Here is a 24,703-nt window from a genome sequence, read left to right as displayed (position 1 = left end):
AGAACACTTGGGTGCCTTTGTTTCTGGCTGTTTGTTTTGTTTTTTTTTTTTTCCCTGACCACTTCAAAGCTTTCTGCTGGGGCCATGGGCAAGGGCCGCCGCAGAGGGAGCTTTCCTCCAGGCAGCAGGCCCTGCCCGGTCCTTCCCATTTGGGTGCTGTGCTTGCTGGCAGAGAAAGGCTCTTCACTCCCAACTCCCCTAGGCTGGCCCCAGAGCCTGCATGTCTCTGTGATGTATGTGGTGTGCTTAGAAAACCCATAAAGCCCTGCACAGACATAAGGTACCTGTTACTTTTGCCCGACTCATGAAAACGGGGGCAGGCCCAAGGCAGCTCTCTTTTGGAGACCAGCATTCTCTCTGGCTTGCCTGCCTTTGCTGCCTTGTGGGTCATGAGCTTACAGCCTCCATTCCTTTTCCTGGCCCCGGTGAGAGCCTGGCTAGCTTGGTGCCCCCTCTCTCTGTCCAGGTGGGTGGCTCTGGAAGCAGGGCGTGAGAAACTGAGTGAGCCCAGGCCAAGGGGGAGGGCTGGAGCTCGCTGTAGCCCTGGGCTGGGAGGTGGGCATGTCGGGCTGGGCGGGCCTCAGCCTACGGTCCGGTGACAACAGTGTCCCTGGAGAACGTGCTGCTGGACGTGAAGGAGCTGGGCCGGGGCATGGAGCTGATTCGGCGGGAGTGCAGCATACATGACAACAGCGTCCTGCGGAACTTCCTTAGCACCAACGAAGGCAAACTGGACAAGCTCCAGCGTGACGCCAAGACGGCTGAGGTGAGCACAGGGTGGAGGTGGGTGTGAGCAGCCAGGGGTAAGGCACCGTGCCTCTCTAGGTGGGCTCCGTTCTGGCTCTCGGATTCAAAGAACTTTCTTCAGGTGGCTGGCTGGCTGATTGTGGGGGAGAGGGGGGTATTGGAGGGGGCAGGCATCTGCCTCTGGAGATGCGCATTCCAGAGGCTTTGGGAGCCCCAGATTCTCTTCCCTCCCACAGGGGCTCCTCCTTTGGCCTTGGCCTGCTTTCTGTGGGCCTCCTGTCCTGGCGGGAGCTGGGCTTCTCCTTCCTTGCCGGGCTTGACCCCTTCTGCCCATCCCTTCCCCAGGAGGCCTACAATGCAGTTGTGCGCTACTTTGGTGAGAGTCCCAAGACCACACCTCCTTCTGTATTCTTCCCAGTATTTGTCCGATTCATCCGTTCTTACAAGGTGAGCACAAAAGGGGCTTTTAAAGAGGAGTCTGGCTGAGAGAAAACTGGTAGGGGGAGAGAGGGCTGGGCTTCAAGTCTGGGCCTTTTCCGTCTCCTCCTCTGAGTCCTGGGAGGGAGCTATGGAAGCTGGCCACAGGCCTCTTAGCTGTGAACTGGTGGGCAGGGTGGGGGCCCAGGCCCTTCCTGTCATTGTTTGGGGCAGGAAGTGCCCCTCCAGAGGGTGGCCACCTGGGGTTGCTGGTCCCACTGACACCCACTCTCCACTCTCAGTGTCAGCCCCTCCCCTCACAGCCTGTGTGAGCCTCACTACACACACAAACACACACACACTGCCCCCATCTTCCATGGTTCTTAGGAAGCAGAACAAGAGAACGAAGCCCGAAAGAAGCAGGAGGAGGTAATGCGGGAGAAGCAGCTGGCTCAGGAAGCCAAGAAACTGGATGCCAAGGTGGGTGGGACCAAGAGCTGAGGCCTGGAGAACAGGGCAAAGGATTAGAAGGGGGTGGAGCAGAGATGGAAAACTGGGGGTGGAGCAGAGGAGATGGAAAACCGGAGCCCAGGGACCACCCAGAGGGCCTGACGCTGGAGTCCAAAGGGATGGGGAGAGGGGCTCTGGGAGGGGATTCCTGGGCAATGATGGGGGCTGGGCTGCCAAGCACAATCAAGGGTGTCCTCAGACTGCTTCTTGGGACAGGAACCAGCCCCATGGTAAGGATGGTGACTCCCTTCCCCTTCAAATGTTCGACTCTAGACCCCATCCCAGAGGAACAAGTGGCAACAACAGGAGCTAATTGCAGAGTTGAGGCGGCGCCAGGCCAAGGAACACCGGCCTGTTTATGAGGGGAAGGATGGTACCATTGAGGACATCATCACAGGTGGGGCCCTTTTCCCTCCCTGGTGCCTGGTCACTGGGCCCAGCTCCCAAACCCCAACCCCATCCTCATGGGGCCTGACCACTATCTCTTTCCTGGGCCACAGTGCTGAAGAGTGTCCCTTTCACGGCCCGTACTGCCAAGCGGGGCTCACGCTTCTTCTGCGATGCAGCCCACCATGATGAGTCAAACTGTTAACCCCCAAGGCTGGGGCTCTTGACAGGTACTGGGCACTACAGCTGCCCTCTCTGCATGCCCACCTCCCAGGACTCCTGCTGGGGCCCTAAGGCACCCCCTCTCCTGCATGTCCTGCATGACTTGGAACTATCCTCTGGCAGTCTTGTGGTGATGGGGACACATACTTCTTCCCTTGCATGCCCCATGCTCTGAGAAGCATGGCTTATCCCCTGCATGTGCCCTCAGGGAAGCGGTATCTCTCCCACTAATGCTACCCTGGCTTCAACTAAGACCCCAGGGGTAGGGAGTTGCCAGAGCAGGCAGGACCAGGCCGCCACCTTTGGTCACAGAGGCGGAGAGGCTCTGGTCCTGGGCCCAGGTGTCCTTTGTTCCTGCCTTCTCAGAAGAGCTCTGGCAGTGGCTTCTGCCCAGGGGTATCAGATGACCCTTGACCTGTTGCCTGATATCCAATCTGCCTGGGGTTTCTTCCCAGCTTCTAGCTCTTGCCGAGTCTACCTTGTTTCTGCCACTCCCCAGGGGCCTCTAGTTACCCCTACCTGTTCTCTGGAAATGCAGAGCCTGTGGCAGAAATCTCCCTGACTATCCCCTCCAGCCTCTCTTTGATCTTCTCCCTCACTGGCCTCATGGCTGGCTCTTCGCTGGCCCTGCCTGTGAGGCTGGGCCCAGCCTGGCCTCCTTGCCTGTTCACAGGCCTCTGTCTTCCCCATAGGCCTCCACCACCAGCCCCTTGCCGTTTGCCACCAAGCCAAGAGTGCCGCACCGCCCACTGGCCCGCCTCGGGCTCCAGGCCCCCACTGAGACCCTCTTGGAGGCAGAAGCACTTCAACCTTAGGAGTCCTGCAGGTCCAGCAAGTGGACCTGAAGCCCTGGAATTGGCCAAGGGCGCAGCAGAAGGCTGTGCTGCTCTCAACGCAGTGTTCACCCCAGCTCTCAAAGCTGCATCCTGCCTGCTGCCACAGTGGGCACTAGGTCCTTTGGGGCCTGGCACTTCCCTGGTGCCTCCAGTACTGCACTTTGCTCCCAAGGTCTTCAACTTCATTTCCTCAAGGGTCAGCTCAGGGCTGGAAAAAACCATTTCCAGTTTTAGGCTACATAGGGGAACCTAAGAGCCAGAGGGATGACAGGAGAAAGCAATTATCCTTCTTCTCCTTCCTTCCTGCAGCGCCATGGTCAGCTGTGATCTAGAAGTGTCCAGGCTTAAGGAGCCCTGGGACCCTGCCAATCTCAGATCATTTACAGGAGCAAGGCTCTCCTAAGCTTGGGCCTGCCCAGCTGTGCCCTAGTGATAAGGGTAGAGGAGAGATGCCACGCTCCCTACCCTTGGTCCTTTGCATTCTAGGCCGACTCTGTCCTACGGTGGGCAGAGGAATGGTTTTCTCTGCCCTCCTAGAGAAAGGGTGTGCCAACAGCATCCTCACCTTTCCTCAGCTAGGTTTTTTTGTATTTTGTTTTTTAGCAGGGGGCAGGGTCATAGTGGTCTTGGCTGACGATTTTCAGTCCCCTGCCAGTTTCTTCTCAGCCTCTGGAAGGGAAGACAGGGGCCCACTCCTTTTTGTACATGTACCACTTCCCTTCTCTTTTGTATATAAACTCCAGACCTTCCTTCTCTCAACAAAGGCTTCAAACACCAGGCCTGACTGTTCTTTCTGAGTGGGGGACTAAGGTGGCTATTTAGCCTGACCTGAGCCATGGGGATAGAAAAGAAGCTGGGCAGAGCTGCCGTCTGCCTGGGGTAGGTGGGTACAGAAGCCTGGGGAAGGGGAACCTGGCTAGGTGGGCTCCAACCACACAAAGGGAGGCAGGCCTGCTGTGAGACACCAGTGCCCTCTGCTGGCCATGTGTGTACCTGTCCAGGCCCCAGCCTGCCTCGGTAGCACATGGAGAAGACAAAAGAGCCACTGGCCACGTTATAAATATTGTTATTTAAAAAACCAAAACCAAACCAAAACAAAACACACATACACTGGGCCCTGGGGCTGGAGGAAGGAGTGGTGGAGCCCCAAGGGCCCTGGGCAGGCAGGAGCAGGCACTGATGCTAGAGGGTAAGGACCCTGCCCTCTGCCACCCAGGCTGTGTCCACCAGCCTGTCCCTCTTCCTGGAGGCCCCCCCCCTCACATTTTATCTACTGGCACCACCCACCCCGTATGGTATACACCACCAATCTCCAGTCAGGGGCTGAGGGCAAGGACTGCACTAGTTGTCCGGGAAGTGGGGGACCCTTGAACACCACGAGCAACCTTGGGAGGTGCCTGCAATGGTGTGATGGGGTTGGGGTTACTTGAGGAAAAGTGGACACAGACCCAACTAAGGAAGAAGTCTGGGGCAGACGGTGAGGGTGACCTAGGCCACAGCCTCACACAGACCCGAGGCAGGGTGGCTTGTCAGGTCACTGGTGGTCATCCAGCTGCTGCAGGAGCGTCCGCCGCCGTCTTTCCAGCTCACCCTCGCTCAGCTCGCTTTCCGACGTGTCCCAGCCCGTCTGGTGGAGCAAAGGCACAGCTCACCCACCGCCTCCCCCGAGGGCTGCGGAGGCCTGGACAGAACGCTGACTGGGCTGGGGTCGGGCGCCTGCCTCTCACCTTCTCCTTCTTAATTCCAAAGCCTGGGGAACGGTTAGGGAGCTCTGCCCGACGGAGGTCCCTGTCCTTGTCCTGTTCTGGTTCTTTCTCATCACTCTCCTTGCCAGCTTTCTCCTCAGGGTCTGTCTCACTCTCAGGACTGTTCTGTAAGAGCCCAGAGCCCGCCTCCTCAGTTCCCGTGGAGGACAGCCCAGGAGGCGGGCGAAGACATCTCCTAAAATAGCAGGGCCTTGGATGGAGTTCCTTCTCTACGCACCGACTTGTGTCTTCTCTTCTTCGTTTTCTTTTTTGGTTTCTTGGCTTTCCGAAGGCCATGATCTGGAGATAAAAAGTCCCCACTAAGTCCCATGGGAGAAGGGAGGCCTCATCCTTTTCTCCGCTCCTTCACAGACAGGGACCAGTCGGAGGAAGTTAGTCCAGTTTTCCTACCTTCTCCCAGTTTCCTGCCTGGGCAGGGATGGGAAGTTCTCTCTCTGACAGGTCCCACCCTTCCAATCCACTCCACCCTCAGGGGGGTGGGGCTCCCCCAAGGCCTCCTCTTGGTCTGGGCCAACCTGTCCAGTTCCCAACTGCCTACCTGATCCAAGGAGAAGGCGGGAGGATGGGGAACCTCGTCCTCCAAGGGCAGCACCCCCACTTTCAACAGAATCAAGTGAGGAAGAGGGCTCGGAGCCTGACTCCGAGGGGTTCCGCCGCCTCCGCTTGGGAGGCCGGAGAGACGGTGGGGGCAGCTCCTCCTCTTCCGACTCAGAGCCCTGGGGAGAGCAGCAGACACACGTCAGTGCAGAGGCTCTCTGCCCTCCAGAAGCCCTCAAGTCTGGGAGCTGGGGACAGAGACGAGGATGCAGGACCAAAGGAATCCTCAGATCTCCCTCCAGGGGAGGTGATGTAGGGGAAAAGCAAGAAAAGTGGTTCTTCTTTCATCACCAGACAATCCAGCCTCACCCCACATCCTTTCTACCCGCCAACTCACTGAAGGCGAGTGGGAACGCTTGTGATGGTGCTTCTTGCCCTTTCTGCTGTGTTTTCGGCCTTTGGTGTGGAGGTGCTGGCATTCAGTCTGGTGGAGGCAGAAGAAGGGGTGAGGAAGGCACCAGGGTTAGCCCCAGGAAGGACCTGGTATCCTAAAATCTGGTTTTGCCTCTGAGGCTAGGGCCTTAGGCTTATCCAGGGCACCCTAAGACCTCCCCTTCCTTAATTGTCCAGAAAAGGAGACCCCTGGGGGTAAGAGGTCACTGAGCTTTCTGTCAAGCTAGCCTTGGGTGTTCCAGAGCCCAGGACAGACGCAGAGAACCAGAAGCTCTGCCTCACCTCCAGTACCTGCAGGAACTCTCGGAAGAGCCGGATCCGCTCCGACTCCAGGGTGATCTGCTCAAAGGCTGAGTCGCACACAAAGCGCTCACGGACCTTGAACAGGAGAGCACTGCTGATCAGACTAGCCCCAGCACAGCATGGATGCCGCCATGAGCACAGGGCAGGGCTGGGGCAGAGGAAGGAAGGGAGCCGGAGCTGGCCCTGAGCTGTGCTATGACTGGGGTGGGCCCCCAGTGGTGGAGAAGCACCGCTGCCCTCAGGACTGAGGGGGTGGTGTTTGGTGCCAGGCTGCAGTCCTGACCTCTTCCCAGGCCGTGCCCAGCTCCAGAGCAGGCACAGCCTGCCTCAGCATGCTTCGGAAGGCAGCTTCCCTGCGCCGCAGCCTTCGTGCCTCCTCCTTCTCCCGCTCTCTCTCCCGTGCCTCTGCTTTCTCCAGGAGCTGAGGGCAGACAGGACACACAACAGGGTCACCCAGGAGGGTGGGTGCCCCAGCCCCATGCAGGCAGACCTTAAAATGTGGGAAGATGGAGTCTGGGCTCTTACTATCACCCCCTGAACTGAAGATGGAGTCACACTGGGGCAGTGAGAAGGAACAGAACAAGACCGAGGGACGAGTTTGAGAACAGAGCCCTGGCTACAGCCCCACCCCGCGCGGCCCCTCACACTATTGAAAGTCAGCTTGATGTTGCCTGCATCCAGCGCAGCAGCCCTCTTGTCAAAGCTTATGACGTGGGCGAAGTCCTCAAAGGCTGTGTTCACCTCCACGCAGAAGCCCCGGTCCTGTGGGCACAGCAGCGCATGAAGCAGGGGGCACCGCAGGCCTGAGCCTGAAGCTGGCCAGCCTCCAGGGCAGGCGGAGGGGTCAGACTACAGGATGCCCGGGAAGAGAGCCACAGCACTGGGACGCACTTCAGAGACCAAGTCGTCCAGTTCCTCACCGTCTAATAAGCCTCCCACGCCAACCCCTGGTTTGGCTGTCACAGGGAACTGGGGGGTTGGATCACAGGGGAGGGGAGACGGCGGCGGGTATGTGTGCCTGGTCTGCTGATTGATGCCCAAGTTTCTCAGTTCTTTGTTCCTTTGGCTTAAAGCTTCGGCCCCCACTGGGTCCTCCTGCTGCTCAGTAGCTTCCTTGCATTCTCTTGCGGGTCCCACCCTTTGGCTATATTTATTGATTGCTTACTAGGTACCAGGTACTGTGCTTAGTGCTTCACACACATTACCTCAATTAATCCTCCCTCATTTAATCTGAATTTAAACCTAGGTCCTAGTCTCCTAATTTTATGTGGAAGGGGAAACCAAGGTTTAGAGAAACCAGACACTTGCCCAAGGTCTTCAAGGCTAATGTACAGCTGAACAAGAACGCTACCCCAGGTCTTTCTAACAACAAAGCCCCTACTTTTAAGCACTACACCCATACAGATCACTTAGTCCACGGGAGAAATAGAAGCCATCAGGTGTGCAACTCCTGAACAATATTAGAAACACCTCACTTTCTTGAAGCACCAGGGACCAGGCTCTGTGCTTCTCACCTAAGCCTCACAACACTGCAAGGCTTAGGAAAGTTATCTCACTTGGACCAAGACAACTCAATGGAAAGTAGAGCCACTAGAGTCTGAAGTCTGGCTCTCGAGTCAGCTTGGGCATGGGCCCAGACTCCCTTCCTCTCCCTCCACACGGTTTTAACTTGCTCTGGCCTTCCTGCTGACGGCAGAGGCATACTCTTCTTGCTTCTTCCAAGAGGACCTCCTCAAGCCCTGGCCTCCAGCCCTTCTCCTCAAAACATACCATGCTCTCCCCTAGGGAACTGCAAACTTCAATCTCACCTCTTCACTGGCTCCTTCCATCAAGTACACACCTCACTTAACCTGGAGCATCCTTTCCACCCTCCCCTCATCTTCCTCAGGCTAACAACCTCTGCTTCTTCCCCTTTGTATCAAAATCCTTAAATGCAGCACAAAGGAAAACAAATAAATATGTATTGAGCCTGCTATAAGCAAAACACTACAATTGTTATCATTTAATTCTCACAACCTTGCATAGATTAACCCCATTTTACAGATGAGGAAACTGAGGCTCAGAGATATATAAACTGCTGCGGTCTCAACCAATAAGCAGCCAGAAGGTATCCAATTCTAAAGCCCATGCTACACTCACTCTACCCTCTTCACGGACACTGCTCTCCCAGATGTTTCTCATGGCCCCCGAGCCAACTCCAAGGACATTCACTTCAGTGCTCCCCTCTCCAGGGTCCCCTCCTGTCTCTCTGATCTTTTACCACCTCTCTTGCATGTGCTGGTTCCCCTGAGAACAGCAGTTAGTCTTTACGATCTACATTGTCCCTAGCAATCTCATCTCCTGCCTCTCTCCTGACTTCCAAAGCCAAACCAGACTGGATATTTCACAGACACATCAAATTCAGCAGATTCCAAGAGCATTCATTTCCCGCAAGCCCCTCACCCCACACCCCAGTCCCATGGATCTCCCAGGCCCGGATCTTCTGTCTTCCAGCTGTTCCAAGTCCAGGAATCTGCGTTACAATACAGGATACGAGGTACCATCACAGTCTGCCTGGCTACTGGATGGCCACAGGGATCCCTGGGCTCACCTGCCTTTCACAGACAGAAGTCCAAAATGGGGAACAAGGGGGGCACCTGTCTAAAGAACATTCTTTCTCAGGGGGGGTGGAGAGACAGGACTCAGCAAGGACAGGACTCCTATAGGCCTGTCAGCAGTACCAGCCAGTCTTTGGCTAAAAGTTAAGTGTCCAATAAAATTTAGCTCTCTTGGGATTAGATATTTCTACTTTATACGATTATCTGATTTAAATTATGATATTTGCTTTACTCATCTCTGCCCCAGGTTGCTTTTGGGACTAATTCCCCAAATAGAATTCCGATTTTCTCCAGCCCTGTTCTTCCTGCTTAATCCTTACCAGTGGTATCATCAATCCACTCCTGCCACCTCTGACTCATTCCTTCCTTCTCTCAATTTCACCAAAAAAATCTGTTAATTCTGACTGACTCTAGCCTACTGGTTTTAAACTTTTTTTTTTAACAGCAGAAACATTTTTTTCAATAAAAATCTTATGTAGAACCTCAATGTAAAAGAGAAATAAGCTTTTACACTTGAAAATAAAGTAAGGGGCATAAAGTCCCCACCACCCTCTCCTTGCTTGAACCAAGGCACCCCTGAGGAAACCCAGGGTGCTTCAGAGCCTGGAGCACTACACCTCTCTCCTCACCCACTGTCCCCACTGCCTGCCCTGAGCTCCCTCCCACCTAGATCACTGCAGCAGCTCCTGCCTCATCTCTGTGTTTCTAATCACCCCACCACCACCGCTTCTAACCCTGCCTCAAGAGTCCAGGGCTGCCCGGACTTTTCTACCAAATGGCCCCAACAGCAGGGGAGAGGTCTGGGGGTGAGTCAGAAGCTCAGAATTTGAATCACTTGCCACTATCGCTTTCAGCATCCTGAGGCTTCAGGTCCTGCCCTCCTACCACCGCCCACCCCTAAGGACGCCAGCACTCAGGCTGAGAGGTGCTGCCCTACGCTACATGGGCTTCTCTAAGACATTGCCTGATCATATCATTCCCCAGCTCCCCATGACTTACAAGAGAAAAATCCAAATTCCTTATTTTAGCACTCAAGGAATTTCACATCCAGGGGTCTCCTTCCCACCTGGGACACGTGGTTCCAGAGAAACAGAGGAAGCCACAGGACAATATGATACATCTTACGTAATGGTAAGTAATTTTAAAATATTAAGTTTGTATTAAACAGAGAGGTATTACAGTATTAAAATACAACACCTGCATGAATTTTTAAGGCAAAACACGGGACTTCAAAGAAATGTGTGTGCAGTGGGACGTTTCTAGCTTTATCCTCAGACCCTCCTCACCTCAGGTACCAAGTTATTCCCCTTGGTAATCAGGTGCCGTCTGGAGGAATCCTCCCCATTTTTCAGATGAGGAAACAGGCTCAGAAAGATTAAGTCACCTGCCCAAAGTCACACAACTTGTGGCAGTTAAGCTAGACACTCACCCCCCAAGTCTGCCTTCACTGTCTTGCTCCTAACCACTTCTCTACACTGCCCCCTCAAAGGCATCGGAATGCTCTTCACTGCCACAAAGAAGTATGCTTTCTCTTTGTTATCTTTTTCTGAAACACAAGGCTCTCTTAGTCCATCACTCACTTCTCCCTTTGATAGCCATGGACGTTGAGAATTCTCCAACGAGCACATGTGATGGTAAATGGCAGATGGACTTCCTCCCATGTCATGGAGGTGACAGGGAAGAGTAAGGCTAGATAAGGATGACATGCCCCCTCTAAAAGGCAGTGGCGTCTTGGCTCAAGTCCACTGAATGCCTCACAAAACTAGTCCAGTGCTGCTAGGTAATCCAAATTTCCAAGAGAAGCTGAAGATGCAGATTTTAATTGTAATCACTTGATTTTAAAATGTTAGCAACAAATTCCAAATTCCTCTAAAACACTGTGCGGGCAGAAGGAACATATCTGTGGGCTCCCAGTTTCTGATTAGCTGTGCTTCTTGCTGCTCAAACCTGCCATGCCCTGTGCCCCTTGCCTTTGCTCCTGTAGTACCCTGTGCCCTGGACATCCACCCTCCTCTACCTACTCGTTCTTAGAGGTACAGTTCGATTCTTCTGATTCTCATCTCTGTAGTAACGCTTGCCCCTCTGTATTGCTACTGTCATGTCTGTCTTCCTACTAGGCCATGAGCTCCTTATGGGCAGAAATGGTGTCTTATCCATTTCTGTGTCCCCAGTGCACAACAAAGGATCACAGTAGCTATCTCCTGAACCGGGCTGCAATGCTCCTGCAAAACAGGACTTAGCGGGCAGTCCTGTCCTGGGAGCGTGCCCTGTACCCAGCCTGTATCCATTGGCAACCCCAGGCCTCCCTCACCTTAAGGATGTCCTTAATGATCTTCTTCTCATCATGGAATCGTGCCTTCAACTCCTCCACATAGAACTTGAACAAGTCCAGAGGGGTGGAGCCTGCGGGGGAGGGAGGGAGGGGGGCCTGGCGGGCGGCAGCTTCCCAAGGCCTGGGGGTGGGGTCGAGGACAGGACCAGGGAATGGGAGTCCAGAGAGGCTGGCAGGGCAGGAAGCCAGGCCAGAGGAGGGGGAGCCCGGCTGCCTTACCCGGCTGGCCCAGCATGTTGGCAAAGCGGACATCAGTGCTGACGGCTGGGTACAGCTCCATCCAGGTGGACATAGAGTGCAGCTGCCCTGTCTCGTGCAGCTCATCCAGGAAGGTCTGAGCAGGGAGAGGCCAGTTACAGGGGGAGTGAGAAAGGGGGAGAGGCAAAGCTAAATACTGGGTAGGAAGAGAGGGGATGGCAGGGAGACACAGGGATGACCCAGACTGAGGAAATGCAGGCAAGGGAGGCAAAGATGAAGAGATACAGGTAGGGAGGCAGAGAGCAATGTGAAAAGAGTGTAAACAGAAAGGGACAGACTCAAAATGAGAATGGGCCACACTGGGAGGCAAAGAAATGGAAACTTGCCTATAGAACAATCTTCCCATGACTTGGTTTAAACTTTCTAAAAGTGTTTCAGCTAAGTAACCCCAATGCCACCTCCAAGCTGAAGGACAAGCTAGCTATGCCTGTCTGGCTCCCCACCAAATGGAAATAAACTAGCTGCCGAGCCGTGCTTTTAGGGTGCTCTCTACTGGCAGGTTCTGGGTGGTGCAGACGTCCAGTCTCCCTAGAGGAGTATGGCCCAGAGCTGAGGGGACACAGAAGGAGCAAAACTGCAGGTATAGAGAGGCCTCGTGGAGGTGGGACAGGGCTGGGCACAGACAAAACAGTGGAGGCTAAGAGGAGGCAGAACATGGGTGAAGCGGTGACGGCCTGGGGCAGAGTTGAGCTCTAACCCAAAGGGTAGCAAAGATACCTGGAAGGCCTCCCGGTTCTTGCGTTGCTGGCGGCGCTCCCGAAGCCGGGCCCGCTCCCGCTCCTCCTCCTCCTCCCTCTCCAAAGCTCGGATGTGCTCCTCAAAGCAGATCAGCGCATCTTCCTTGTCCATGTCTAACCACAGGGAGGAAGCTCAGTGGGCACTGCACCAGTGGGACACCCTCTCAGCCAGGACCCCCAGTGCTTTAAAGATGCTACCCTGGTAGGCGTGGGGGACACCCAGGGTGGTGAGGCAAGGGGAGCAGGGGGCTCTGTGGGAGAGGCTACTGGAATGGTGGTTTGTGAGGAGGGTTCATTAATTGTATGAGAAAAAATTAGCAACTATTCACCTCTTAGGAATTTGGTTACTAAAAGTCATCATAAGAAACCAGTTATCTCAGGATCTGAGGTTTTACTTTTCATGGACCTGGGAATCAACTGGGCTTTGATGCAACTTTAGAAAGTGAATAACAGAAGGTATGGCCAGTGATTATAGGCTTACTGCAACATGTGACCACTTAAGGCCTACAGTGCCGTGACGATTTAAGACCGTATTCACATGAGCTATAAAAATGACCTCCAAGTCTTCTGATTCCCACCCCAGAGCTCTTCCTCCAAAGACACACAATGTCTAGGTCAACAGTAAACCCTGGAGGGAGGGAGGGGGTGTCCTGAAGCATTCTGGGATCTCTGGAATCCAGAGAGGTTCAGGGACTGAGTGAGTGCTGGGGATTCCGAGACGTCCAGGAGGGCAGGAGGTGCAGGGGAGTGGTGTGAGGCAGGTGTTGGGGTCAGTGAGGACGAGAGGAGGGAGCTTACTCTGAAGTTGATGGTCCTGAGCAAAGCTGGGATTATCCATGAGGTACTGCTGGGCCTGGGACCATGTGGTTTGGAAGTTGACACTACTCATCCCATCCAGGATGCTCTTCAGGGCCTGGATGTTGCGGCGCCGGAGCTGCTTGGCCTGTTCCTAGGGAGCCACAGGGTCTCCGTGAGGCAAGACAGGCCAGACTACTCAAGTGGGCCTGGGCAGAGGGGCACTCGGGGAAAGCCAGGAAGCTAGAGAACTCTAGGATGACCAGACTCAGGCTTTCATGTCCCCGAAAAGGAGAAGGAGCACAGGTTACAAATGAAGCCCTGAGAGACTCCCTCCCGTCTTCCCATGCCCAGAGCAGAAATGGTGGATGTGCAGGTGCGACACCAGCTTCTGAGTACAGAGCTGGGACCCCAGGGCAGCGGAGAAGTGAACAGCCAGGGTTCCACAAGGAAGCAAAAACATGGAGGGTCTAAGATGAGACTAGGGCTGATGGATCCAGCCCAGTGACTGTTACCTTCTCCTTCTTGGCCAGGAAGAAGAGAACATCATCATAGACCTCTTTCCGATCCCTCTCGGGGACCACAGCCCACACCTCCAGCTCGCCAAAGGTCTGTTCCGCCCGCCTGTGGAGTATATGGGCTGTGGGTAGGCAGGCAGAGAACAGACTGGGCCCATGGGTTCTCAGGGTGTCCAGGCCCCACCCCAGCCCGGCCCCCTGACCGATAGCGGGTGGTGGAGGTCATGCGCTCATGCTGCTCCAGGAAATGCTGCAAGGTCTGCTTGGCCTCCTTGGCCCTTAGTCGGGCCTCTTCCTTCTCCTCTTTCTCCCGTTGCGCTTTGTAGGCATTGAATGCCTGCTTTTTCTCACTCAGTTTGGGCAAGGCACTGGGATGGAAGAGTGGGAGTGGGTGGAGACAGAGGAGTCAGCCTGAACGCCACTGCACAGCCCACAGAGCAGAGCTGACTGAGGCGTCTGTGCATGGGCACAGCAGGCGGCAGGGGCTCCCAGGGCACAGGGACGCAGGACAGGTCTCTGGACATGGGGAGGGGTGAGAGGCAGTGAGGGGAAGAGACAGGGCTCCACGGCACTGCAAATCCTGGGCCCTTTGGCTCTGGGGTTCTCAGGTCGCAGTCAGGCCTGCCCTATCCAGCCCCCTCCTTCCCCAATTAATTCAATTCAAATCAATTCAATTCAACAAGCATTTATTGAATGTCTCACGACAGATCTCTTTCCCTTCCTTCTCCTGAAGGCCCTCCAGCTTCTCTTCCCCTGGCAAGCTCACCCATTCATCACTCTCCTCACACTGGCACCCTTGGGGTTCTCAGGGAGTCCCTGGCTCAAATGCTCTCATGAACAGGGTCTGGAGGGCCTGGCTCCCTCTGCCCAGGCCTACCTGTAACGGGGGTCGGTGACCACCATCTTCATGGCCTGTTCCCACGAAGCGTTGGAGGGGACAGCCTGGAATGGAGCAGGCAGGGGTCACGGGGCCCGCCCACCTCCAGCCCCCTCCAGGCCTACCCTGGGAGCCCCACCCTCAGCACCTTGTCCCTCAGTAGCTCCTTGAAGGCCTGTTTTGCCTTCTCCCGGTTGCTCCAACTGAGGCCAGACCTCTCTGGTTCTGGCTTTGATTCTTCTTCCTCCTGCTGTGGTGCCTGACGCCGTCCAGCAGAACTGGGGGCAGAGGGGATTCAGCCACAGTGTCCCCCAATCCCTATAGCCTCCAGCACCCCGCGTAATCAGGACACCCCCTCCTCGTTCCCCAGGGCAGCCCTCTTCTGCTCTTCAGAGGTCACACCCAGATCTTTACACCCTTCCTGAGAAACTTGGCAGAGGTCAGGGCTTGAGCGCAGCTGGGAGCCTGAGGTCAGTGCTGGGAATGTTGCAGGGGAGCAGCCCTCACCTGCTGGGGCCCTCCTCCAGCTGATGCAGGAACCCCTGCTCCAGGGGCTGGGCAGCCTCTGACACATCGCAGTCTTCACTCCCACCTGGCTCAGGTTCTAGGAGGCCCGTGGGCACCGAGGTGGGGCCAGGTGGCACAGGTGGGGGGTCAGGCTGTGGCTGAGAAGGCTGTGGCTGTAGTGTCTGTGGCGGCTGCTGCTGTTTCCTGCAGGTGACCCGGAAGGGCAGTGTCCAGTACAGTAGGGATAGAGGTGGTCGGGGCTGGCTGGTCCCTCTAACCTGCGCAGGACTGGGGCCAGGACAGACCACTCCACAAGGAGACTGAGAGCTGGCTCTTCCTCCAGAGTAGGGATCATGGGGAGAGGCCACTCCCACCCCTCAGGTGGCCCCAAGTACGGATGTACAGGTGGGCAAGGTGGGCAAGTCACTCACCCTGCAGCCTCTTGTTTGACTAGAGCTGCAACAGGAAAGGATAACATAGTTATAGGGTAGCAAGGGCCACGCCCCAGAGCCCCTTCCTGGGCCCACCCCCTCCTCACCCTCCAGGTCATCCAGGTCCTTGGGCCGGGTCCAGCGGGACTCCTTACTCTGGTTGTTATAGTAGTAAGGTTTGCCTGTGTCTGACTTGTACTCTTTCCAGGGACACTGGGACAGCAGCAGCTGCAAGAGGATGGGTCAGAGAACATTAGTGGGCAGGGCATACCTTCCAGCCACACGTAGGGAAGCTAAGGGGACCCAGTGAGTACGGGACACAGGACTGTTTAACTACCACCTGACCTGGCTCAACCTGGGGGAAGGTGGACTTCCTGAGATCCTAGGGAGGTTGGGGTGGTCAGGGATCTTGGGATCAGAGGAGCCATGTGTATGGTTAGAGACTCAGGGGAGGCCAAGGACTTAGAAGGGTCAGGGCAGCTGAAAGGAAGGGCCAGAAAGGCCCACTCAGGACCTCTGCCTTGGACTTGAGCACGCTGGGCTTCTCCCACACGGACTGCTTGTCGTCAGCATTGTAGTAGTAGATGCGCCCATCAGGGGCCACATGCTCACTCCATAGGGCCCTCTGGGGGAGGGGGGGCACAGAATGGTGGTCAAGGCCCCTTTCCCAAAGCTTCTCCTCCTCACCCCAAAGATTTAACCATCAGCCCCCCACTTTCAGCCTTTCTACCCAGAGACCCCTGAGCTGAAAGAACTCACCGGAGGGCCTGTCCCAGCCACAGCAGCTACAAAGAAGTCAAAGGGAACATATTAAATCCTTGCTCCAATTCTCATCTTGTTCCCACTTATTCCTCCCTTATTCCATCCCCAATAAATATCCCCATCAACATCCCAGGCTCCCTGGCACCCCAACAGGCATGATCCAGGGTGGGCTCTAGTCCATGGTCCCCTTCCCCCCCCAACCTCCGAGCCTGGGGGGAGCAGGCCCCCAGAAGACTCACAGCTGGCGGTGTCCGCACCCGGAGCCGTCTGCCGAAGAAAGAGGAGGGGGAAGGGTTGGGGCCAAGCCCGGTGGCCCCCAAGACCCAGGCCATGGGGGATGGAGAAGCAGACCAGGCCAGGATCCACGTGTCCTGCTCCCAGGGATCTTTGCTCCCTAACAGGCTTCCCCCACCCTCCGGGGCCATGGTTCTAGGACCCCAGGAGGAAATCACACAGCAGCAACTTTCTTCGTTTTCCTCAAGCGAGAGGATTTTGTTGAGTCAACCTCCACGGCCCATCTCTTCCACAGCAAGTACCAAATGCCACATCCTACCCAGACTCTACTACACTGAGTAACAGCACAAGAAGGTACAGCGAGATCCCCAGATACTGCTGCTTCCTCCAGCGACAAAGAAGATGTGAAAAGGAAACTGTGCTCAAGTGTCCACAGTGGTAACTCATGAGTGTGTTCCTCAAAGGAGCTGAGCGCAGCAGGGGGAGTAACCAGAGAGAATGTACACGCCTTTGGGGACGAGCGAGAAACTAGAAGAGCTGAGTATGTGACTGGAGAGGAGCACTCAGCATGGGGAGTGCTGGGCCCAGGGTGGATGTGATGAGAAGAGGGAAAGAGAGGCGGCCACGTCCCTGTACTCCAAGTCAGACCCACAGGGCTGCGGGGCAGAGCCCACTTTCTGCCCCTACTCAGGGCTTACCGCTGCGGTGACAGGCACTGCGGGCATCAGCATTCCTGGCATCATGGGAGGTACCATTCCCGGTATCTATGGATACAAAGAGACAAAAACCAGCTACTGAAGTAAAGGCAAGCACGGGCTGCGTAGGGTGCTGAGAGATCCTGCTGCGGCCGTGACTCTCATGTGGGCACCTTCTCAGCAATCCCCAGGCTCTGAGCTCTCAGCCTAGCCTGAGAGTGTTCTTCAGTCATTCAGCAGACAAATCCACAGGGGCTTGGCCCCAGGTTCCCTGCCTCCCCTCCCCAGTTTTGAAGTCCAGATATCCACTCTCATCTCTAACCCCAGCTGACATGACAGGGTTTTCTGAGGCCCTGGTGCAGGGGAGAGGATTACCTGTGTGAGCGGCGGTGGTGCCCCCATTGGTGGAAGCATTGGGGGCATGATGCCAGGTGGCATGGGAGGGATGGCTGGTGGTCTCTGACTCATGGGGGGTAGCCCCATTGGAGGAAAAGGTGGGGGGATTCCCGGAGGGGGCATCTGGAAAGGAGGAAAGTTAGAGATGCAGAGCAGAGAAGACACTGATTTGTACCTGTCAGAAAACAGCCACTCGTCTCGCACCCCACCCTCCACCCGACTCTGAGACAACTGCAAGACTTTAGTTTGAGAGGCATGACACTGCCTCCCTCCTCACCACTGAGACTGATAATAGGCAGGTTCTCTGGGTCTAACAGGCAAGTACACAGCTTCTTGAGAGGCAGGGAAGGGAGAGGGAAAAGGCAAGTGTAACCACCACCAGACTGTGACTGGAAGGCTCCACTGCTTCAGCAATTCTCCCCAAAGGGGCCTCTCAGATGCAAGACCAGAGGCAGGTGTCCAGGTACCCATATCCCCTAGTCTCCTGCCTCCTACCCCTTTTTCCCCAGCTCAGTGACTATCAGTTGCTATTCCAGCCTGACCTCGTGGTGTATTCAAAGAATACAGACAAGGAGTAGTGAAAGAGAAAGAGAGCCCCACCCTGCCCTCACATTAACGGGGACTTTACCCATCCACTTCTCCTTCCCCCAGCCCCACTGTGTCCCAAGGACAAAAAGACCAAGAGGGAGCTGTCAGTTTTATAGACTGGGAGTTTAACAGCAGTCCCTCCCATCCCAATGCCCAAGCAAAACCATCCCTCTTCAAGGACAACACAAGGGGCATTACATAAAACCTGTGCTGGTGACACAGCAGTGCTAGGGACTAGGGAGCTGGGTTGCAGGCTGGAAAAGCCAAGCCCAGGGAAAGACATAAAACTTACGAAGGGTGGTGGCATCATGGGGGGCCCCGGTGGGAAGGGGGCAGGCGCTGCTGGGGGCCGGGGACCAGAATCGGGAACCGACTGTTGAGGGAGAGAAAAGTCATAGGACCCAGGCTGGGCGAAGAGATGGGCTTTTGCAGAAGGGAAGCAGAGGGGTGAGGATGAAAAATGAGCACAAAGTTCAGAGGAAGGGTCTCCAAGGCAAGTTTCCTACCCACCCCCAGCTCTGAGCCCTGGGTAGGTCTGTTTTCTCTTCTGCCAGCCCAGAGCCAGCTGCCTGAGTCCCTTCAATGTCATCTTTATTTTGGAAGTCTCCATTTTGCCCAAATCAAGAAAAGATGAAGGAGGCTCTACTACAGGCACAGGTGGGCTCTTCTCAAGGCTTTTCATCCACTCTCTGCCTGTGGGCAAGGCTGTGCCTCCCTCAAACCAGTTAGAGAGGTCTTTCATTCCCAAAGTATCAGGGAGGAAGTGGCCTCTTTTCCTGTTCACCTATCTGAATTCAGCCAGTTACAGAGATTCAGCCCAAATCCCTTTAAACATAGTCACTAGTCCTTCGTCAAGTACTATTTTCCCGAACTCTCCTCTCTTCACCACCAGCCCCTCCCCTAACCAGCCTCGTCTTTCGTGACTCACTCATTCTCTCTGACATCTTACATTCCCATTTGCCTCCCTCTTTGCTTTAGCTCTACTTCTCTGCCCCTCTGCCCCTGCTCAGTGGCCATCACCTCCCCTACAGATTCTGAACTCATATCCCACTGGATGAGGCTTTGAACAGCCTCGGTCTCCCTGTTCTACACCTAATGGCTAACCATATATGTCCCTTTAGTTCTCAGCTTAAATATCACTTGCTCTAAGAAGCTTCCCTGAATTTATTTAAAGCACTTCCAATTTATTCTCTATCTGATCCCCTTTTTAGTTTCCTCATGTATACAATTTTGTAATTATTATATTTGCTTGGAAATGTGTTTCCCCTCACTAGAGTAGTAACATTTCAGAGGGCAGAGATCATATCTGACTTGTTGAAAACTGGATTCCTGGCACCTGCCACAGTGTCTGGCACATAATGGGTACTCAACAAATGTTAAATGAATGAAAGAACAAATGAAAGAACAAATCTTCTTTATACAGAACCTTCCAATTCTAAAAACTCATCCTATAGATATAGCCCCACATTTCAAATCAGCATTATTTGTAAAAAACAGAAGGCTGCAATCAGCCTAAATATCCAACAGTGAAGAACTATGAATTTTACATACAAAAATGGAATATGATGCAGTCATAAAAAAGAATGAAGAGGCTCACTGTCTTGATAGGGAGTAATCTCTAAGACGCATAACTGAATGGGAGAAAAAAGCAAAGTGCAGCAAAGTTTTACCACCTGTACAAAAATCAGAGACAAAAGATGACACAGAGGGGGACAGAGAAAAGAAATGAGAAGGGGGACAGAGGCTGAAAGGAGAATTCTCATTGTATGCCCTTTCATAACTTTGAACATGCACCCACATGTCTATATACCCATTCAAAAAAATTTTTTTAAGTAAACTGGGGCACAGAGATGCAGCTAAAAGGCCTGGCCTTTCTTCCTCTTTGCTTGGAAGGTAGGAGGTGGCAGGGAGAAATTCCATGGGAAGTGGGAACTGGCTCACTGCTGCCCAATTTCCCTACTTTCCCAATTATCCTGATGGTGAGAAGGCTCAGTATTTAAAAATGCTTTCTAATCTCCACCTTCAGCAACATCTGCCCTTCCTCTCTTCCCACCCATCTTGTTCTAAGAAGAGAAGGGGATAAGTCTAACTACACCAACTTGAGTCACCTTTTCTCATTGTTTAGCTACTCTTACCCATGTATTCAAACCTGCTCCTGCTCCCTGAAACTTTCCTCAGCATGGGAAGTCAGAAACAAATCAACATGGGAGGAAATACAATTCTCTGGGCCACACTTTCCCACCCAAGCTGCCTCAGGGTCTTCTCTAACCTCCCAGACACCACGTATCTTTAGGTCCTACCAGGCTCCAGGGTTGCCCATCTCAGAGACTGGTGCCATAACCAACACAGTTGTCCAAGATAGAAACCTGTGAGTCATTCACCACACCTCCCTCTTCTCGTCAGTACATCAGCGTGTCATGTTAATTTCACCTCCTAAAGATTTCTTGAATCCATCTATTTCTCTCCATTCCTCCTCCACCCCTACCACCCCTCATTTCATATGACCTACTGCAGTGGCCTCCTGACTGGTCTCCTCATATCCACTCCAACCTCAGGCCATGACACTTCCCTGCTTAAAACTTTTTAATGACTTCTCACTGTTCTTAGGGTAAAGACCAGAACCTGTGCCCAGGGTCTGGGAGGCTGTGGGAGGCTGGCTTCCCAAATGCCTCGCCTTCCTCACACATGCTGAGCTCTTTCTCTCAATCCTCCTGCCTCAGACATCAACCTTTGCCTGGGGCGATCTTCGCTCTAGCCCTCACACTTGCCTCCATATCCTTCACATTTATCAGTCATCATTTCTTCGGGAAAGCCTTTCTCCCAACCCAGCAGACTAGTCAGAGCCCTCTTGTATAGGCTCGTACACCATGTACCCTCCTCTTCAGCAATTATTCACTGGAATTTTACAGTTATTTATACAATTCTGATTGTACTATTATTTTATGTGTCATTAATGAAAAACAAATGCTACCAATGAAGTTATGATACTCCATTGATTTTAAGATGCACCTTAACTTCAGAAATGTTAAAATATGAGTCTTGGAATCAATGAAATATCTGCTACATCCACTAGGCTGAAAATGCCAAGCAGCAGGGATTTGTTTTTGCTTACCCAAATATCCTATCGCCACTGTATTTTCCCACCACCCCCTCCTGGCTTACAGTGCCTGCTATTAAGTATTTGTTGACTTAATGACTCGGCAGGTCCCACAAAACCACTGGAAGGCCTAGCGGTTATTCAGGGAACACAGAATGTCAGAGCTGGCGGGGACTCTGGCAACCACCCTAGGCAGTCTCCTTTCTTCAGATGAAAAAACAAGGGAAATTAATCAGTCCCAGGTCCCACTGCTGGTTAGGGACAGAGCCAGGACTGGATCCAGTCTGCCCTCCAGCCCTACTCCCTTAAAAGCACAATTCTTGCCACAGGAAGCAGGTCTGTTTTTTGACTCCAGCATATCCCCCAAGAACCATGTGGTTCAACCAGGAATGTTCCAACACTTTGTTGCTTGAGAACCAGTGGTGGCTCCCTACTGCCCACCCTACAGAATCTCTTATCTAATATTCTAAGCGTTTACATAAGACCCATCCCACACACTTCTTGGCTCCTCCTGACTCTGTGACATCCTCCCTCCTCTCTGCACAGGAATTGTTAAGAGTACTCCATGTTTCTTTTATTCTGCTTTGTTGCTCAGTTTGTTCAAGATGATCCAGCATTCACCTCCTTCAGGTTACCTTTGTGATTATCCTCCACACATACACACACTCCTACCTGTGTCCCCTCAGGATAAATGCTGCACGACTTTGCCCAGATTGGCATGCCAGTCTGTGGATGTTTGCTGGGTGTTTCACATGATTCTGCCTGTCTCCCTACTCAGGTGAGAACTTCCCTACATTCAGCAATTTTTTTCTCCTTTTAAGCCTCCTCTGAGTGTCTAGCCAGGCCCCTGCACACAAAATGCTGTGATAAAATGCAGGCTTATCCCTAATCTTATTTTTGCATACTGGAATATCATAAAAAGAGGCAAATGTGTGCGTGTGTGCACATGTATCCAGGTACATTTGTATAAATTCTCTGGGTAAAAGCTAACTGTGATGAGAGGGACAGTTTGGCAGAGGTCTGTGTGACTGGGGATAGGGAACTGGCATAGGCAGACCTAAAAAAACACCCCCAAAAACCTTACTGTAAATGACCATCTTTAACTTGGAAAGGAGACCCCCCCGGCCAGGATCCAGACACTAGCCTGTTTTGGAAAGTTCCCTACAGAGGAGAGTAATGGAATGAACATAAATTTCTATGGAACTTTGGAACTTCCAAAGCCTTCCCTTCCCTGAGCCTCCTCTGTGTGATATGTATACGTTCATCCTTTCCTGAAATCCCCCTACCCCTATGTCACTTGCTCCAGAGCCTTTACAATGTTAGGTCTTATTACACTTCCGGGTGAGAATCTGAAGAAATAACTCATGTGAGAGAGGGACATAGGAAAGGGGGTTAAAAGAGAAGCAGATTGTGTGTCTTCCTTGGAACAAAAACACATTTGTGGGCTGGGAACAGAAAATGAAGAGATAACTGATCATCTGATCATCATGTGTTCACCTGGACCAGTGGAAGGACCACCCTCCATCCTCCCCAAAACACAATCAATTCTTCTCAGCCTCCAAATGTGAGGGGCATCTGAGAACTGAAGATTCAGAAGAAAGAACAAAAGGAGAAAAGGAGAATGGAGAGACAGAGGAAGAGAACAGAAAGAGGGAATAATAACAGCTAATAGCTAATATTTACTGAGTGCTTATTATGAGCCAGATACCATGTCACTCATTTAATCCTTGCAACCATCTTAGAGCTTATTATCCTCATTTTATAAAGAAACTGAGGTTCAGAAAGACCAAGTAACTTGACCAAGGTTCCAAGACATTAAATGGTAAAGGCAAGTTTGGAATCCAAGCAATCTGACCCCAAAGCCTGTGCTTTCAACTACTCCATAAAGCAGCCTCCTAGCAAGGACGATGGTGCCACAGGTGTTTCTTACATTCAGATTCATTCCCCTGTTTTCTTTTTACCCCAATCCTCACACAATCCTGAAATCCTCGGACAGCCAGGTGATCCTAAGGTTGACCGGGCCTGACTCACTCCCTGAAGGGATTTGTTTTGGAAAACGAAGGCTGGGAGGCACACCTCTCAGAAAGAGGTCTCAATCATCAAAAAGAAAAGTAACATGGAGGCCGAGAGACCAGCCGATTACCTTGTGGTCTATCTCTACTTGCTGCCCTAAACAGCACCAGCCTCCCCCTCCCTATTTTCAAGATCATCTTAGTCTCCACTCCACTGTACCAGCGTTATTATTACTCCTTCTCCCCAAAGACAATGGCCATCTTATTAGAAAATACCTTTCATTCCTTCTCTCTGATCCTGCCATCTCTTCATCACTCTCCCTGATAAACAGAATGTTACTTCTTGTCTTCATCTTTCTCAGGTGAGGTCTCAACCTCCTCCTCTACTTATAGAGTTCTCCCATCCCTCCAACCTAATTCCAGAGGCGCTGGCGAGCCTGCCCCAGCCTTGCTTTGTGCCTACCATCCCCCAACATCCCAGGGGATTGTCTGCAGCCCCAGTCGAAGGCCTGCCTCCATCTTCATCCTTTTCCTTTGCTTCACCACGTCCCAGAACCCATTCTCCTGAACTCTCTCCTCAAGAACCACCCCATTTTGGAGCAGGAAGAAATCGAGGATATCATTCTCATGCATCTTCCTTTTTTTTTTTTTTTAATTGATGGGAAATATGAGGCCCAAAGAAAGGTAGTGACTTGTCCAAGGTCACACAGAGTTGTTACAGTCTGTTGACGGCAGGGCTAGGGTTGGGACCAAGGGGCCTCTGCTCTCCCACTTCTTGGTCCATCCAGCACTGGGTGGGGGCCAGAAGCCTCTCTTTCCTCAGGAGACAATGCCCCCTCCTCACCTCAGGAGACAATGCGAGGAAATGAGGAAGGGGGTCTCCTAGAGGTTTTATGGGGCATCCAGGGCTTCCAAAGCACTAAGTCCCGGGAAGGGGCATGCCGCACGCCAAATATCCCAGGTGGGGCAACTGTGGCCCCCAGGTTTCCCCTTGTCCGGCGGTTCCCCCATCTCTCGACCCTCTCTCCTTTCCCGACTTTTCTCCACAAACCCACCCTTCACTTCATCCCATCCTCCTCACCCAGTCCCGCAACTCGAGTTCTCCTCAACCCCCCACCCCCAGCCATCCTCCATCATGGCCTCCCCCCGCCCCATCTCCCCTAAATCCCCGCCCCCTCCCCCGTCCTGGGCTCCTCTCCCTAACCCCTCATTCCCCTAGCTCTCCCCCGGGGTCCCGGGCACCCCCGGCGGCCTCCCCGCTCCCCCGGCCCCGGCCCGGGCCGCCGGGGGCGCTGTGGGACCGCCCCGGGCCCCCTCCACCCCCGCGCGGGGACGTTACCATGCCAGAGCCTCCGAGCAGCTGGGCCGGCTCGGCCCACCCGCCAGTAAAAGCCGCTCTGATTGGCCGGGCCGCAGCCGGGAAGGCGGGGCCAGTGGGGGGTCGCACCCCTTGGTGGCCGGGACTCCGGTCGCTCCCGCCGATCAGCCGGGTCCTCCACCGGCCCGGAGCGTCCGGGCTCGGCCCCGCCCCCGGCGCGGAAAGCCAGGCCCCGCCCCCGCGCCGCCGGGCCCGGGGCCCGCCCACCAGGGGGCGGGGCACGCCTGCTCCAGGCGCTCAGCTGCCGACGCCGGGCTGCACCGAGCGACCTGAGTGCGGGTCCTGGCCGCTCAGCGCGCGTCGGCGACTCT

General features: G+C 53.8%; 2 protein-coding genes across 12 annotated transcripts in view; one reads left to right on the top strand and one right to left on the bottom strand.

The window, feature by feature from the left end:
* Window positions 1–3,896, top strand: part of FMNL3 (formin like 3) — a 51,666-nt gene extending 47,770 nt beyond the window's left edge. For 3 of the 5 annotated variants that reach the window (XM_032492768.1, XM_014553248.2, XM_006177692.3), the window contains 6 exons: window positions 606–766; window positions 1,093–1,194; window positions 1,552–1,644; window positions 1,948–2,071; window positions 2,175–2,291; window positions 2,976–3,896. In XM_032492768.1, coding sequence (XP_032348659.1) covers window positions 606–766; window positions 1,093–1,194; window positions 1,552–1,644; window positions 1,948–2,071; window positions 2,175–2,266 — 572 coding nt within the window. In that variant the 3' untranslated portion in view covers window positions 2,267–2,291; window positions 2,976–3,896. The remainder of the gene's footprint in view (window positions 1–605; window positions 767–1,092; window positions 1,195–1,551; window positions 1,645–1,947; window positions 2,072–2,174; window positions 2,292–2,975) is intronic. The other 2 variants (XM_006177693.3, XM_006177694.3) reach the window with 1 other exon arrangement.
* Window positions 3,897–4,168: 272 nt separating this feature from the next.
* On the bottom strand, window positions 4,169–24,489 carry PRPF40B (pre-mRNA processing factor 40 homolog B). Of its 7 annotated transcripts, none has more exons than XM_032492773.1 (26): window positions 24,354–24,485; window positions 18,198–18,278; window positions 17,297–17,440; window positions 16,925–16,990; window positions 16,232–16,259; window positions 15,990–16,015; window positions 15,745–15,855; window positions 15,338–15,458; window positions 15,231–15,255; window positions 14,800–15,003; window positions 14,441–14,570; window positions 14,293–14,357; window positions 13,619–13,783; window positions 13,413–13,521; window positions 12,901–13,051; window positions 12,083–12,216; window positions 11,327–11,441; window positions 11,087–11,178; window positions 6,824–6,940; window positions 6,462–6,599; window positions 6,158–6,253; window positions 5,820–5,906; window positions 5,424–5,601; window positions 5,103–5,164; window positions 4,847–4,990; window positions 4,169–4,746 (listed from the first exon to the last, which is right to left on the bottom strand). In XM_032492773.1, exons 1-26 carry the CDS (start codon window positions 24,354–24,356, stop codon window positions 4,654–4,656), a joined length of 2,685 nt encoding a protein of 894 aa, XP_032348664.1. In that variant the 5' UTR covers window positions 24,357–24,485; the 3' UTR covers window positions 4,169–4,653. The 7 variants fall into 7 exon arrangements, with proteins under 7 accessions (XP_032348664.1, XP_032348667.1, XP_032348668.1 ...); XM_032492776.1 differs by lacking the exon at window positions 24,354–24,485 and adding an exon at window positions 23,291–23,309; XM_032492777.1 differs by lacking the exon at window positions 18,198–18,278 and having other exon boundaries at window positions 24,354–24,489.
* Window positions 24,490–24,703: the final 214 nt, after the last annotated feature.

This window comes from Camelus ferus, chromosome 12 (assembly GCF_009834535.1).
Source record: "Camelus ferus isolate YT-003-E chromosome 12, BCGSAC_Cfer_1.0, whole genome shotgun sequence".
Classification (NCBI taxonomy): Eukaryota; Metazoa; Chordata; class Mammalia; order Artiodactyla; family Camelidae; genus Camelus; species Camelus ferus.
Note: the sequence above shows the minus strand (reverse complement) of the source record. Positions and strands in the feature narration are given on the sequence as shown.